General features: G+C 42.8%; 1 protein-coding gene across 1 annotated transcript in view; it reads left to right on the forward strand.

Annotated features, from left to right (window-relative positions):
- PREP (prolyl endopeptidase) overlaps positions 1–17,195 on the forward strand; it is a 136,921-nt gene that overhangs the window by 63,272 nt on the left and 56,454 nt on the right. The window contains exons 8-10 of the mRNA XM_061206834.1: positions 3,267–3,458; positions 7,723–7,920; positions 13,410–13,513. Of these exons, the coding sequence (XP_061062817.1) occupies positions 3,267–3,458; positions 7,723–7,920; positions 13,410–13,513 (494 nt within the window). The remainder of the gene's footprint in view (positions 1–3,266; positions 3,459–7,722; positions 7,921–13,409; positions 13,514–17,195) is intronic.

Below are 17,195 nucleotides of genomic sequence, written 5' to 3' on the forward strand. Positions count from 1 at the left end.
AGAGTAAAAGTTAACAGAAATACAAATAATAATGGACAAATCTACAATCATAGAGAAACATTTTAACAGACCTTTTCTTTGACTGATAGAAAAAATGGCCCTCTAAATCAGTAAATATATAGATTTGAACAAAAGATTAACAAATTACTTAGTAGACACTCTTAGCATATCACAGGGAAAGTCTGCAAAATACACATTCTTTTTGGTCACATACAGGAACATTTTAAAATCATTTAAGAAAAAAAAAATTAGGCCACAAAGCTTTTCTCAACAGATTTAAAAAGATTGAAATCATACAGAGTATGTTCTTTGTGTACAGGAAGATTTAACCAGAAGTCAGTAACAATAACCAGAGGATGAATAATCTCACAAACATAATGTAAGGTCAGATATCAAGAATAGAAAGAAATCAGACACAAAAGAATACATGTGGTATTGTTTCATTCTATTAGAAGTTCAAAAATGAGGCAAAATTAGACTATAGTGTTTGTGGCTGCATGTTAAGGCAGAAAACGAACAAAGAAAAATAAGAAATTGATTATCATAAAAGGGTGATAATTTCCTTCAGGAGGGAGGGGGCTTGTTCAGAGCATCATAGCACAAGAAGTTCCTTCTTGTTCTGTCATCAAAAATATATCAACTGTCCTTAAGTGCTTATTCTTCCAGATGAACTTCAGAATGATGTTGTCAGATTCCCTAAAAAGCTCATTTGGATTTTGGAATTGGAATTGTGTTAAATTTGTAGATTTCTTCTGGAATTATTTGCACCTTTGAAATACTGAGTCTTCCTATCTAGGGATATGGTATGTGTTTCCAGTTATCCAGGTTTTGTTTGTTGTTGTTGTTGTTTTTTAAGATTCCTTAGAAAAATTTTAGAGCTTTTCTCATAGAGTCCGCATTTCTTGTTAAGCACATTCTTAAGTATTCATTAATTTTACTTCTAATGTAAATGAGGTCCCCCGTCCCCACCATGTTTTCCAACTGGTATCGCTAACATGTGGAAAAGCTGTAGATTTTTTTTTAACTGCCTATTTTATTATTAGTTTTAATTCCAGCCGTTTATTTTAAAATAATATTTGTTGAGGTTTTTGTTGTAGGGTAGGTATTAGTCACTTTATAATAATTTTCACATTTACTTACTGTTTCTCATCTACAGTTGAGAAAATGAGGCTCAGCAAGGGATAAAGAGATTGTTCAAGGTCACACAGCTAAATTGTCGTTGGAGCTGGGGTTTTAATTCAGTTATATCTAACTGAAAAACTCTCTACCATGGGATTATATTTTCCCTGATTAATTTAATTCAACAACAAATTATATAAAGATATTATGTTATAGAGATGAATGAGACAATGAATGTAAAATCGCCAGTAATATAAATGAACTATCCAAATTAATGTAGCAATTTCATTGTGAAATCGAAGGGAGGAGATTAATTGGAGAATAGCTGAGATCTGGCATTGCCTTTGAGCAGTTTAGAAGTCATAGAGCTTTTTCATTTATAAAATTTTTGAGATGTCCTCTAAACATTTATGTCTGATACGTTATGGACCAGATGTCTTCCCAGTGGATCTTTTTTTTTTAATAGTAAAGGTGACATTTAGTGAGCCGTTTAAATGATGATGATGGTGGACACATTTAAGATTTCTTTGTAGTGGTGACCTTCTCCCGACTAGTTCTTAGAACAGAGAAGGACTGGAAAGTGTTCGTCCTTGCATTCAGCACCAATTTTATTTTGCACCTTTGAAGGTGCCCCTCTGTCTGGGTGCCGAGTATTAAATAGTGAATAAAAAAGACAAATTATAAACAAGCAAATTAGGTACAGTTGACCCTTGAACCACTTGGAGGTTACAGTTGGCCCCCTGGATACATGGTCCCTCTGCATCCATGGATTCAACCAACTGCAGATCATGTAGTACGGCAGTATTTACTATTGAAAATAACCCCCTATAAGGGAACCCACGCAATTCAAACCCATGTTGTTCAAGGCTCAGGTGTATGTATCTTGAGAGAAGTGCTGTGAAGAAATGATCTGGGTGCAGGTGAGAGGTACCTAGTCATTTTGAGAGTGGGGTAGGCAAGGGAAACAGCTTGTGACAAGGCCCTGAAGTGAAGCATGTCTTAAGGAACCTAACAGAGGCCAGTGTTGCCAGAGGGCAGGGAGTGAGGCAAAAGTTGGAACATCTGAGGTTAGCTAAGTGGGCAAGGACTGGAACATGCAGGACCATGGAGACCGAAAGAAGGAAATTGGATTTCATTCAAAGAGCAGTGGGGAGGGCTTCCCTAGTGGCGCAGTGGTTGAGAATCTGCCTGCCAATGCAGGAGACACGGGTTCGAGCCCTGGTCTGGGAAGATCCCACATGCCGCAGAGCAGCTAGGCCCGTGAGCCACAGCTACTGAGCCTGCGCGTCTGGAGCCTGTGCTCCGCAACAAGAGAGGCCGCGATAGTGAGAGGCCCGCGCACCGCGATGAAGAGTGGCCCCCGCTCGCCACAACTAGAGAAGGCCCTCGCACAGAAACGAAGACCCAACACAGCCTAAATAAATAAATTAAAAAAAAAAAAAAGAGCAGTGGGGAAATTTCTAGGAAGGGTACCAACAGGGACCAATTTAGGATATTAAGACGTGGTGGTGGCTGCTACCGAGAAGAACAAGAGTGGCAGTGGGCAGAGCAGGTGGGAAGCTGATGCTGCAGACCAGGGTGTCCCAGCCACGTACTGACATCGGGGGCTAGCTGACTTTTTGTCCAAGGGGTATCCTGTGCCTTGAAGCAGCATCTCTGGCCTCTTCCCACTAGATGCTCGTAGTAGCCCTTCTCTCACTTTCCAAGTTGTAACAACCAAAAGGTCTGCAGACATTTCCAGAAGTCTGCTGCTGGGGGTGAGATCATCCCCCGTTGTGAGCCACTGCTCATAACCAGAGGGAAATAAAGACTTGGGGTGGAGTGATGGCAGTAGAGGTAGAAAGACGTGCTCGGATTTGAGACCCTCTCAGGTAGAAGGGGATGTGCCGGATTATGTGGGGTAATGGGCTGAGAGAATTCTCCACTCTCCTTCAATGCCAGGTTTTTCTGGAAAAACTTCCTTTGCGTTATTTGGAAACCTTAAAATTCACCCACACTCGTCCTCGCTCTTTCTCATGCCTTAGGTCTTCCAAATATTGTGTCTGCTTTGTGTTCTATAGGCAGAAAAGATCCATCCCCCCCCCTACATACAAACCACACCGTTTCAAACCCTGGAGAGGTGACAGAAGTGCTTGGTCTCTCACCAGGAATCCTGAAGTGGGTGAAACTGATCGACAACTTCGAAGGGGAATATGACTATGTAACCAACGAGGGCACAGTGTTCACGTTCAAGACAAATCGCCATTCTCCCAACTACCGCCTGATCAACATTGACTTCACAGATCCCGAGGAGTCCAAGTGGAAGGTGCTTGTTCCTGAGCATGAGAAAGACGTCTTAGGTAAGAGTACATGCTGCTTGGAAGTTGTGTTTTTGTTTCTGATAAGAACGTCAAGAAGTTGGTGCATCTCTCATTCTCTGGTGACCCGGTTACAAGGTGAAGAACCTTCAACCTCTAATTGTGAAATGTCTCAATAGTGCAACCAGGTGTTTACTGTGTGACATCTTTGTAGTTAGTACAATACTGTGTGGGGTCTTCAAAAAATTGTGAAGGTGTGAATCCAGACCTTCAAAGGTAGTGCTTTTTTTTTTTTTTTTTATGTATCGGCTGTCTTTGTGTAGTTATTGTCTGATAATAAGCACTAATGTTTAGTTTTTTAAAATTATTTGGATTCAGAATCCTTAGCTTTTAGCTTCTGAATAACCTTTGGCTGTTTATAGTACACCTATTGTAGATCTTAGGGTGGATTTACAGTCCTCTTACCGGAAAAGAGAAGAGACTCTTGTCAGAGTTAATTGAAATACATTGCACTTGCTGCTGTGTGCACTGCGCTACAGTAACCTCTTGAGAGCCTCACTTCTTTTTTAAAATTTTTAAAATTTATTTATTTATTTATTTATGGCTGTGTTGGGTCTTCGTTTCTGTGCGAGGGCTTTCTCCAGTTGCGGCAAGCGGGGGCCACTCTTAACCGCGGTGCGTGGGCCTCTCACCATCGCGGCCTCTCTTCCTGCGGAGCACAGGCTCCAGACGCGCAGGCTCAGCAATTGTGGCTCACGGGCCCAGCCGCTCCGCGGCATGTGGGATCCCCACCAGACCAGGGCTCGAACCTGTGTCCCCCACACCGGCAGGCAGACTCTCAACCACTGCGCCACCAGGGAAGCCCGAGCCTCACTTTATCTGTCATGTTTCAGGGTGCCTTTAAGTTCCCATTACTGATTTTCTCAGTGATTTTCCAAAAATGATATACTGCTTTATAAGTTACTTCTTGCCTGAAAGCTGGATTTGATTTAAAATGAGACTCTCTAATTTTGTTACACTTTTTGACGCAAAAGGAGAGTCGAGTACGTTCAAGCCAGTGAAGAGTTTGCTTGTGGAAGTGAACTTCTGCTGATGGGTTGAATGGGGATAAAATCTAGGGCCATCTCCAAATGGGAAGGTATAAGGTGTATATAATTAGGAAAATAATTCCTTTTGAGAGCTGCAGAGTGGCCCAGTGTCACATAAAGCAGTCCTGACATGGGTTTTTCAGTGAATTAAAGCACAAGTATTGGAGTCAGATCCAGGTGCACATCCTGGAAAAGTAAGGGCCCCTTCCCCACTGGCTCAAGGCAGTGTGCTCTGTGCCTGCAGATACTTCAGCCTGGCCTTGCTTAGGGGGTAGAGCGGAAGGTGGGCAGATGATTACAGCTGAGTCTCTGAGTGCTTCCCAAGGGCGCTCCCGCCGGGCCCTTGCTTGGGCAGTTCCCTTGGCCCTGGAGGAAGCGCTGCTCTGGGTGTTTGCCTGGGATCCCCTTCACCCCTGGGCTTCTGGCTCATCCCTCCGCCCGCTTCTGTAAAGAGGTCTCCAACACCTCAGGCAGTTCTGTCAGACAGGACCCAAGGCAGCCCCATCCATGCTCTTTCCTACACAACCCCCATTTGCAGCCCCAGGGCAGCAGCCCATCCCAGGCTCTTCCACAGTCCATACATGCTTCTCAACTTTGGATTAGGCACCGGTGCTCTGTCTCTCTCAGGCTGGGGTTTTCCCCAGCGGGGAGGGGGACTTACAGCATGACAGGGGCTCTTTCCAAGGAAATCGCTTCACCTGTCTCCTCAAAACCTTCCATTCACTCTCTGACCCTCGTATATTTGGATGAGGGACCCACGAGTCCTAGAACAGGTTTTCTGCCTTTTCCTTTAACACCTTCATGCGACTTTGGTAACCTGATGACTTCTGTCCAAACTGAGACAGAATGTCCCCCCCAAGGGTGGTAAGAGCCAGCATTTAGTGAGTGCTTCCTAAGTGCCACAGGAGGGGCCCTCAGGCCTTGGTGGGTCCAGAGGAGACTTGGTGGCACACGTCTTCCTGAAGAGTGAGTGCCCTGGGTGTTTTTCAGGTTCAGTCAGGTTGGAACAGTGATTCTCATGTAGGGAACCATCAGAGATGCAAATATTTCCCAAGGCATGTGAATTTTCTGCCTTTTAAAGCCCCCCTAAAGCAGTTTTAACTGTACCTTAAGGTGACATCCTATCTCACTTGCAGATCTAATGAAATGCAAATCAAGGTTATATTTTTATAACCTTTTTTCTAAAAGGTTATAAGTTCTTTAGACTGGAAAGGGGAAACCTTCAATATTCACAGAACTCATCAATTCAAAGAGAAGCACAGTTGAATTTGCAGTATGTCATTAGCACAGAATGCCCTATTGAGAATAAAAACTAGAGATGAGTCATAAAGTACAGCTGTAAAGTCAGAGCTTTTATTAACGACAGTCTACAAATCACCTCGTCCTTTTCTTATTCACTTTGTTTTAGAATTCTGATGTACTCGTACTTAACACAGATTGATTATTTTTGGACAGAAATAATTTACTTCAGTTTTTTTCCCCTTACTTTCCTTAAAACATTAAAGCCACATGAAATATATTGCTTGATTGAAGCACTTAAAAAGTCATATTGGATGAGCAAATTACTTTCAGGTGTAAGAGTTCTTCCTTATATCCTGACTTGAGGAAAAGTTTGCGGTAGTAATCTAAACCACCCGACGAGCCTGAGGCCCCTGGTGATCCTCAAGCTGCCTCTGGCCGGTGTCTTGTTGATCATTGATAACGTTATATGTGTGAACTACTAGTTTCTTGGGTTTAAAAATAAGCAGTGTCAAGAGCCCCTTGCCCTGCATCCCACCATGAAACCCAAGAAAGGCTTTTCTTTTCCACGCGCTAGAGCTGTTCCCTGCAGCCCTGTCCTTGCTTCCATTTACTAAAGCATCTCTCCCTCTGGATGGCCTGTCCTTAGGGCTGGCCCATCTCGTCCAGAGCACGACGGATTGTGCTTGGTGCCTGCCCCCCTGCTTTCTCCTTTCCTCCTCTGCTCACTCACCTCCACTCTCCCAGCTCCGTCTCGGACGGTACCATCACTGAAGCTGCAGCCCTGGACACCAAGGGGCCTCGTGTCTCTGCCTCATTTTCTTCTCCCCACACTTGCCACGTCCTGGTGAGTCTTCCTGGGAGATGCCTTTTGTTTCTTTGCCCCCTTCTCCAGACTTTATCCCCAGCTTGATGTGGTGTTCTGCCTGGCTTCTTACAGGTGTGTGTTCGGGTCTCCCCTCCACCTTCTGTGCACCTCTGTTGTTCTCTGGTCAGTCGTCGGATGCATACATCTGATGTCATCTTTATGTGTGTCACCCTTCTCTCCAACAGTAGCTCCTCAGTAACGGCTGAGTCAGAAAGGCCTAAACTCCCCCCTACCTGGCTCACCCAGTCCCCCATCAAACCACCACTACTGCCCCTGCCCACCCCCGAATGGAACAGCGGTTTTCTTCTTCTTGAAAATGGATCTCTACCTCATTCTTTCTCCCAGTCTCCCTCCCTCCCTCCCTCCCTCCCTTCCTTCCTGCTGTTGGTTCATTCATGTTCCTTTTCTCTCTCCTCATCCCCAGCTCTGGCCTTCATTCCTTGAGTCATGTTTTCCCACCTTCTCGTCCCCCAGAGAGCTGTCCTGTTCCCGACACCACCAGGCCCCCCGCCTTCACACCCCTGCCCTCCAGACATAATTCAGCATTTGCTCAAGGGCTCTCTCTTATTTTGGGTCCCAACCAACCACTCACTCACCCTTGTTTACAAGTTACTACTTGTATTTTTACGCGATTGTGTCTCAAGGACAGAAATGACCTCATCTTCTTGCTGGTCCGTCTAGCACCCTGCAGGGTATCTGGCACATACATGTACATTTACATTTAATACAGTTTTGTTGAGTAAACAATCCTGACAGATGTGGATCGTGATTCGGGCTTTGTTGTTTTCCTTCTTATACCTCCTATAGCATGATATTGGACACAAAATAGGTAAGCAGGGTTATTTGTATTACACACGTTATCTAGATCATCAAAAGCTCCTGGCCCCAGGTGGAGAATATCTTGTTACCTCTGGAGATGACGGTGGCAGTGATTTATTAAAGGGATACGCTGAAAACATGATGCATGATTAACACCAATTATAAAATCACTTGCAAGTCTCACTGCCGCAGAGCACAGTGTAGAACTCAAGAACTATTGTTCGGTGAAATGAGTATGTTTTGGGCTAATTTTCAAAACTACATTATGCTTTATCTGTCGTTATCTTTTCAGAGTGGGTAGCTTGCGTCAGGTCCAACTTTTTGGTCTTATGCTACCTCCATAACGTAAAGAACATTCTGCAGCTTCACGACCTAGCCACCGGTGCTCTCCTCAAGACCTTCCCGCTTGAGGTCGGCAGCGTCGTGGGGTACAGCGGTCAGAAGAAGGACACCGAAATCTTCTATCAGTTTACTTCCTTTTTATCTCCAGGTGAGAGTCTTTCCACCAACGTTGTCCAATTTAAAAGTCAGACTCACGTTTGGGTTTCTTTTGAGAAATAGAAATATAATGCTGTGTTATTGAAAATCACATATGCTGTATTACAGCCAAAATTACTTAGTGGGAATAAAACAGTAAAACAGACCCTCAGAACAAAGGGAAACATGAACACCTAAAACTGCACTCTCGTTAATCTTATATCCTGAGTCTTTCTTCCAGGGACAGGACCATCTGTTGTTCTAGGTTGATTTGAAAAATTAGTATGAACAAGTATAACCTTAGAGTCAGCCTTTGGTCTACAGAACACACACAGTGCAAATAACTAAAAATGTTAAATAAAAATCTGTAGTCACATCTGACATTAATAAATTGTTTTAAAACTGAGAATAAATTCTGCTCTTGTTAAACTGGATTAAAATATAATTGTGAAAGTTTAGTCTTACATCATATGTGGGTGGGGGGGTGGGGGGGGAGTTTGTTACTTGGTTCTAGTAGAAAAGGAAACACTTGTAAATTGCAATTTTATGGTATCAGTTAATTTTCCCCAAAGTAAACATAGGTCTCTGTATAACTTTTTTTTTTTTAAGTTGGTCACACTCATTTTGCTTGTTTTGGTTTTTTCCCGTTTCTCCACTTGGCTGCAGTGTTTCTGTTATAGCCGAAGCCGTAACACGTACCCTGATTTGTCCCAGGAGCCTGGCTCAATTGGCAGTTTGCAGTTGACTGGGTGGACCTTATCCTGAAAGCAATCTGGCTGAAAAGATGTCTGCACTTTCCTTGTTCGTTTTTTGAGCTCCTTCTTCGTCCTTTTTGTCCTACCCGGTTCTGTTGCAATAGTTTGGTCCTCAGCAAATAAAGCAGACGTAGGGGAGAGCCCAGCAGGTGCAGAAGTGGCTTGTTCTCCTCCTGGGGTTTGGCAGATGACAGTGATGCCTGATCCACTTTTTTCTTCGTGCCTCAGAGTCACAGAGCAGGCAGTCTTTAAGGAGTCTTATCGTCGTGACAGGTTGCTGTCAGGGTTATTAAAACCAAAAGAAAGATGCTCTGTATGTAGGGCTGATGGTACATCTGGAACACCTAGCAAGCTTTACTTGCCCATGTGCCTTTCAGAGGATCTCACAGAGATGTGGAAACCATGCCCAGGGCCAGGAGTCTGGAACTGAAAGGTCAAGAACCTCATGTCAGGGTGTCTCGAGCCTCACCCCTCCTCCCCTGGGGCTTGGGGGACAGTGGCAGCCAGTGCACAGGAACCAAGAGAAATAGCTTTCCTCCAGATAGCCATTCTCAACCACTGCCGCGGGATCCACACTTTATTCCCTCAACTTACACTGGTTCCGGAAATTTTACTTTGGAAAACCTCATAGCCTTTAAACAGTGATAATGGATAAAGGGCAATGAAGAGAACAGAGCAGGGCTGACTTACCTGCTCTTCATAAAAGCCAGCGTCCCCAAAGGCCTGTAAACCACCTTCAGTGACCCCATGTGGCCATTTATTTCAGGAACAAGTTCATCATTACCCAGGGATGAAAGGGCTCATTGTCCCAGCGTAAAATGATGAGTTCTGTACCAAGCAGTGAAATACTATCCGTGACTGTGGCTGTGAAGTTTGGAAAGAGAAGTGCGTTGTTAGTTCTGTATGGAGAGGCAGCTCCTGAGCAAGCTTTAATTCTTCGCTGCAGTGCTTTGTTCTTCTCCTTCGTCTTTTCTTATTCATTTTGCCTCCTGCTTCTTTTTTTCTCTCCTTCATGTAATCTGATCTCTAAAACCAGAGAACCGGGCTTCCAGACTCAGGCCTTCTTATCCAAATGTAAAAATGGCCATCAGATAATTAAACTAGATTCCTTGAAAGCAGGAATGGCAGCGTGTACATATACACGCCCACATACATGCCTGTCCGCTCAAAGGCTGTCTGGCGCTGGTCTCTGAAGATTGGCTGTCCACTACTGCAGTAAACAGCAGAGACACTAAATTATAAATAAAGCCCTGGGGCCAAAAATACCTGCAGTGCCAGCTGCTGTGGACACGTGGTACATCTGGCAGGTGAACACCAGCTGACTGTTTCCCATGGAGGTACACGGTGTAGACACGTCTTGAGCCAAGCCATTTGTACCTTGAGTCGCACTTGGAAGAAAAAAGGCAGCCAGGGCAGTTTGGAGCACGATGCACTTATTCCCTGTGGCTCAAACCACTTTGTGGTCGAGCCGACTGATTCTGTACTCATGAAACCTTAGAGGGTTGTCTAAGGCTCACTCCAGACTTGCGTGTGTTGTAATAATCCAGTATAGGCGTCCCAGTTGCATGGCTCTGAGAGACAGGGAGAAGAAATCAAAGAACCTTTCCCAGGCTCTTTGGGACAGGCATAAAAATGTTTCAAGACTTTATTTTTTTAGAGCAGTTTTAGGTCCACAGCAAACCTGAAGGGCTGGTACAGAGATTTCCTATGCACTCTCTGCCCCACACATGCACTGCCTTCACCGTCATCAGCATCCCTGCTACAGGGTACATCCCCTGTGACAACTGATGAACCTGCATGGACACACATCATAGTTGCCCGAAGTCCATGACTTACCTTAGGAGTCACTCTTGGTGTTGTACATTCTCAGTTTGGAGAAATGTATGATGACGTGTATCCATCATTATGATACCATGCAGAGTATTTTCAATGCCCTTAAAAGCCTCTGTGCTCTGCCCTTTTCATCCCTTCCCCCTGCCAAGCCCCTGGCAACCACTGATCTTTTCACTATCTCCATAGCTTTGCCTTTTCCAGAATTTCATGTAGTGGACTCATAGATTATGTAGCCTTTTCAGATTGGCTCCTTCACTTAGTAATATGAGTTTAAGGTTGTTTCATGGCTTGATGGCTTATTTCTTTTTAGCATTGAGTAATATTCCATTGCTTGGATGTCCCACAGTTTATTTACACATTCACCTACTGAAGGACATCTTGGTTGCTTCCAACTTTTGGCAGTCATTAATAAAGCTGCTGTAAACATCTGTGTACAGGTTCTTGTGTGGACATGTTTTTGACTCCATTGGGTAAATAACCAAGGAGTGCAAACAATTTTTGAGAGACTTGTTTTAGTTTGTTTGTTTTTTCTTTTAATAACCTTAAAACCCAACCTATAATCGGATGAAACAGTATCTACATGGGTCATCTTCACAAAGTTCTTTTGCCTTCTTTTTGCATATCCAATTTTCCAGATTCCTCTGACGATTCTTTTGCAACCTCTAGGTTTGCCCCTTCCTCCTAACTCCCATTTCTTTCACCTCCTTACATTTATTCAGATTATATATAGCAGGAATATTCGAGCTGATCGTCCCTGCCTCTTTCCCATTGCTAGAATAGCCTTGTTAAAACACTGTTTTCATCAGGAGACCCATCTCCTCAAGTCCAGACACCTCATGTGGTCTTAAGGGAATTCCATAATTCAGTTCTCTTTTGCCCTTAAACTTTGAAATTATTCCCCAGAGATCACCTGACCAGTCCTCTCTGATTCGTGATTCTAGGATGGTTTCTCCAATCCCTTCCCCGCTCCTTGTACTTAAGCAAACCAATTCAGACAGGACACAAAGCATCATTAGACTATAGGAATTCACGTTACAGTGTGAATATGCAGTGGGCTAACCTGGACTGACCCCGATGGATCTATAAATAGAAAGTATCCATCAAATATATTAAGTACCAGTACCTTCAGGTTTAACCCAGCCTCCCCCAAGGTGCCACTTCTGCCCCAAACAGAAGAATTAAAGTCAGGCACTTGGCACCCTTTCTCCCAAGAGTAGCCAGCCCATGTCCTATACTTATTTCATTCTGCTGTCGGAGGCTTTGATGTCTCAATTTTTCTAGATAAACAGACATTTAGAGTGTGTTTCCTACTCACTGTGTTTCACTGGGGTCACTGCCCCAGTAACTGGTCAGAGCTGGGCATCCTGGCTCCAGGGTCCTTTGTCGTTCATTGTAGTCCAGGTAACAGTGATGCTGGGGTGAGTCCAGTGCTCAAATGGCACACACTTGTTCTGCAATCTCTTGTTGTCGTTGTTGTTTGGTCTGGAGTTTTTTTTCAAGGATTCAGATGCTTTTTGTGTTTGGGTGAAGTGGGGCAGGTACACTAGTGAAGAAGCTCTTCAAAAATTAACATACGTGTGAAGATAGCAATTTGCCCTCAAGATTACGTTTATCTGGGCAAGTACAGTATTCAGTGTATCTGGTGATTTAGAATGTATGCCCAGAGTGTAGTCTGGAAGTATTTTATATATAAAGACATATTCCAACAAATATCCAACTATAACTTAAACTGAGAAAGCCAGGACTTCGGTCATGTTACACATCTCCCCACTGTCAGTGTTAATCATATTCCCTATTATAAACCTTAAAATGATTTGTAAGCATGAGAAGTGAGATAACATTCATAGGGGTTAGCAGTCCTGTTGTTAAGGAATCTGAATGTATTACTCTTTGCCAGTGGGGGGCAGGGTGCTGTTTCTCAGCTGTTAGTGAAGTTCATACATACACAGAGGAGTTGAAAAGAAAGCAAGCTGCCATTTTAACACATGATCTATCAATCTGAATGTGCCCTGTGGGAGTATTGCTTAGTTTCTGGTTTTCCAGCAAGTATCAGGATCTCTAAATTGATTTTTCATATACTTGACAGCATATGTTTAAAGTATTCTGTGGGAGGGCTCTTTCCACACCAGCCACTCCAGATGACTAATTCTGTTTCATAAACTATAGCAATGTTGTTGTTTTCAAACAGTAATGATTCGTCTTACTTATTGTTTCTTTGGTTTAGTTCTTGAATGTTAGAGTGTAGTAGCATTAAATTAAGGAAATGGAATTTTAATTAGTGGTTAAAATAAGCTAAAATGTTGTGCTGTGTGTTCATCGATCTGTGTTGTGCACAATTACTGGGATAATCAAAATTTTAAAGGCAACTCCAAAAGGCTACCCTAAAAGGCTGTCTTTGGTCCTTGATTGCTATCCACATGTGTGTCCACAGATGGGTGGGTATCAGGTAGCAGGCGCCCCAGAGTTCCCATCAAGAGACCCCTGAATGGCTGTTGACTTTGGGCAAGTCATTTGAGTTTTCCATCTTAATCACTTCTCAGGTAAAATGGCCCTACATGAAGTTTCCCATCGTCTTTGACCTGTTCTCCTAAGTGACCTGGCGTGGGGAAGACCTGTTAAGTTTCTGCAGTTAGGTTTAACTATTCTCGTAGTCATGGAATGCATTAGAATCTTCTAAAATGAATACCCAGGTGACTGTTGTAAAAAGGAAGGCCGGACACGATGGTGATGATGAAGTGTGAACTGGTGATGATGAGATGGTGATGATGAAGTCAGGCACTCCACACGCCTGACCGTTCTGGGCTCTCTTGCTGCAGTGACCTTACACGGCACTGCTGACTATGCTTTGTGATCTTTGCCCCCCTTGTATCTAGTGAGTTTGTGGACTGAACTTAAGACTTCCACTTCCTTCTAGGTATCATTTATCACTGTGATCTGACCAAAGAGGAACTGGAGCCCAGAGTCTTCCGAGAGGTGACTGTGAAAGGAATCGATGCTTCCGATTACCAGACAGTCCAGGTATGGAGCATTTGATCCTGACAATGTGAGTCAGGAAAATCTGACTTTCAGGCCAGGCCATGCACACCCCGCTTTGTCAGGAGCCGTGGAGGTAATCCACAACAATACGGGCAGTAGATATTTGGGGAACTCCTGCGGTTTCTGGGCATTGAGCCAGGCGTGGTCCCTGCCCTCCTAGAGTTTAAAGGTTCTACTCCTGGAACTGCTACTCTTGACAGGAAGCCAGAGTCCCTTGTCTGGGTGATCAAGGCAACACAGTTTGTCTGCTTGCTTGAAAGTGGGTTGTTTTCTGGCTCAGGTCTCGTGGTGTCATAAATAACAACATAGATCTGCTCTACATAAAATACTCAAGTGCTAGGAGTCAGCCTTTTCAGTCTGAAATTCGTCTGTATGTCTGCCTGGCACAGGGTGAGCACGCCATAAAATATTAAAATGGATGAATTAACTGTTTCATTGTCATGGCACCACCAGTTCAGTCTCTGGTCACCATCCTTTCAGGTTAAGAATCTCCATTTTTGTTTTCTTAGCGCCCCAACCGTACTGAGTCTCCCAGAAGCCGAATCACTTCCTAATGGATGATGCAGGATGACTCTGTTCCTTTGCAGGGAGAACTCACCTGTCAGGCACCAGGTGCTTATCAGGGCTCTCCCACCAGGGGGCTGCACCACACAGACCACAGATTAACAATCAGACTGTTGTTCACGAAGGAAAGTTAGAAAAAGGAGCACTAATGCCCCCGAGAATGTTTCTGTGAAACTAGGGCATCATTTTACTTTAGTGAATTGCCCTTCACCTGTCTAGGATTAGTCTAGACGATGGGCTAGATCTAGTTCAAAAATAAATAAAACCTTTTTTTATGAATTATGCTTTTTATTTATTTATTTTTGGTTTTTTTTTTTAAAACATCTTTATTGGAGTATAATGGCTTTACACTGGTGTGTTAGTTTCTGCTTTATAACATAGTGAATCAGCTATACATATACATACATCCCCATACCTCCTCCCTCTTTCGTTTCCTTCCCACCCTCCCTATCCCACCCCTCTAGGTGGTCACAAAGCACCAAGCTGATCTCCCTGTGCTATGCGGCTGCTTCCCACTAGCAATCTATTTTACATTTGGTAGTATATATAAGTCCGTGCCACTCTCTCACTTCGTCCCAGCTTACCCTTCCCCCTCCCCAGGTCCTCAAGTTCATTCTCTACGTCTGCGTCTTTATTCCTGTCCTGCCCCTAGGTTCTTCATAACCTTTTTTTTTTCTTAGATTCCGTATATATGTGTTAGCACACGTTGTTTGTTTTTCTGTTTCTGACTTACTTCACTCTGTATGACAGACTCTACGTCCATCCACCTCACTACAAATAACTCAATTTCGTTTCTTTTTATGGCTGAGTAATATTCTATTGTATATATGTACCACATCTTCTTTATCCATTCACCTGTCGATGAACACTTAGGTTGCTTCCATGTCCTGGCTATTGTAAATAGAGCTGCAGTGAACATTGTGGTACATGACTCTTTTTGAATTATGGTTTTCTCAGGGTATATGCCCAGTAGTGGGATTGCTGGGTCGTATGGTAGTTCTATTTTTAGTTTATTAATGAACCTCCATACTGTTCTACATAGTGGCTGTATCAATTTACATTCCCACCAACAGTGCAAGAGGGTTCCCTTTTCTCCACACCCTCTCCAGCATTTATTGTTTGTAGATTTTTTGATGATGGCCATTCTGACTGCTGTGAGGTTATACCTCACTGTAGTTTTGATTTGCATTTCTCTAATGATTAGTGATGTTGAGCATTCTTTCATGTGTTAGTTCGCAATCTGTATATCTTCTTTGGAGAAATGTCTATTTACGTATGCCCATTTTTGGATAGGGTTGTTTGTTTTTTTGATATTAAGCTGCATGAGCTGCTTGTAAATTTTGTAGATTAATCCTTTGTCAGTTGCTTCATTTGCAAATACTTTCCCCCATTCTGAGGGTTGTCTTTTCGTCTTGTTTATGGTTTCCTTTGCTGTGCAAAAGCTTTTAAGTTTCATTAGGTCCCATTTATTTATTTTTGTTTTTATTTCCATTTCTCTAGGAGGTGGGTCAAAAAGGATCTTGCTGTGATTTATGTCATAGAGTGTTCTGCCTATGTTTTCCTCTAAGAGTTTGATAGTGTCTGGCCTTACATTTAGGTCTTTAATCCATTTTGAGTTTATTTTTGTGTATGGTGTCAGGGAGTGTTCTAATTTCATTCTTTTACATGTAGCTGTCCAGTTTTCCCAGCACCACTTATTGAAGAGGCTGTCTTTTCTCCATTGAATATTCTTGCCTCCTTTATCAAAGATAAGGTGACCATATGTGTGTGGGTTTATCTCTGGGCTTTCTATCCTGTTCCATTGATCTATATTTCTGTTTTTGTGCCAGTACCATACTGTCTTGATTACTGTAGCTTTGTAATATAGTCTGAAGTCCGGGAGCCTGATTCCTCCAGCTCTGTTTTTCTTTCTTCAGATTGCTTTGGCTGTTCAGGGTCTTTTGTGTCTCCATACAAATTGTGAAATTTTTTGTTCTAGTTCTGTGAAAAATGCCAGTGATAGTTTGATAGGGATTGCATTGAATCTGTAGACTGCTTTGGGTAGTATAATCATTTTCACAGTGTTGATTCTTCCAATCCAAGAACATGGTATATCTCTCCATCTGTTTGTATCATCTTTATTTTCTTTCATCAGTGTCTTATAGTTTTCTGCATACACATCTTTTGTCTCCTTAGGTAGGTTTATTCCTAGGTATTTTAGTCTTTTTGTTGCAGTGGTAAATGGGAGTGTTTCCTTAATTTCTCCTTCAGATTTTTCATTATTATTGTATAGGAATGCAAGAGATTTCTGTGCATTAATTTTGTGTCCTGCTACTTTACCAAATTCTTTGATTAGCTCTAGTAGTTTTCTGGTAGCATCTTTAGGATTCTCTATGTATAGTATCATGTCATCTGCAAACAGTGACAGCTTTACTTCTTTTCTGATTTGGATTCCTTTTATTTCTTTTTCTTCTCTGATTGCTGTGGCTAGAATTTCCAAACCTATGTTGAATAATAATGCTGAGAGTGGGTAACCTTGTCTTGCTCCTGATCTTAGTAGAAATGGTTTCAGAGTTTCACCATTGAGAATGATGTTGTCTGTGGGTTTGTCATATATGGCCTTTATTATGTTGAGGAAAGTTCCCTCTATGCCTACTTTCTGGAGGGTTTTTATCATAAATGGGTGTTGAATTTTGTGGAAAGCTTTCTCTGCATCTATTGAGATGATCATATGGTTTTTCTCCTTGAATTTGTTAATATGGTGTATCACATTGATTAATTTGCATATATTAAAGAATCCTTGCATTCCTGGGGTAAACCCCACTTGATCATGGTGTATGGTCCTTTTAATGTGCTGTTGGATTCTGTTTGCAAGTATTTTGTTGAGGATTTTTGCATCTGTGTTCATCAGTGATATTGGCCAGTACTTTTCTTTCTTTGTGACATCTTTTTCTGGTTTTGGTATCAGGGTGGTGGTGGCCTCATACAATGAGTTTGGGAGTGTTCCTGCCTCTGCTATATTTTGGAAGAGTTTGAGAAGGATAGGTGTTAGCTCTTCTCTAAATGTTTGATAGAATTTGCCTGTGATCCAGCTGGTGCTGGCCTTTTGTTTGTTGGAAGA

This window comes from Eubalaena glacialis, chromosome 12 (assembly GCF_028564815.1).
Source record: "Eubalaena glacialis isolate mEubGla1 chromosome 12, mEubGla1.1.hap2.+ XY, whole genome shotgun sequence".
Classification (NCBI taxonomy): domain Eukaryota; kingdom Metazoa; phylum Chordata; class Mammalia; order Artiodactyla; family Balaenidae; genus Eubalaena; species Eubalaena glacialis.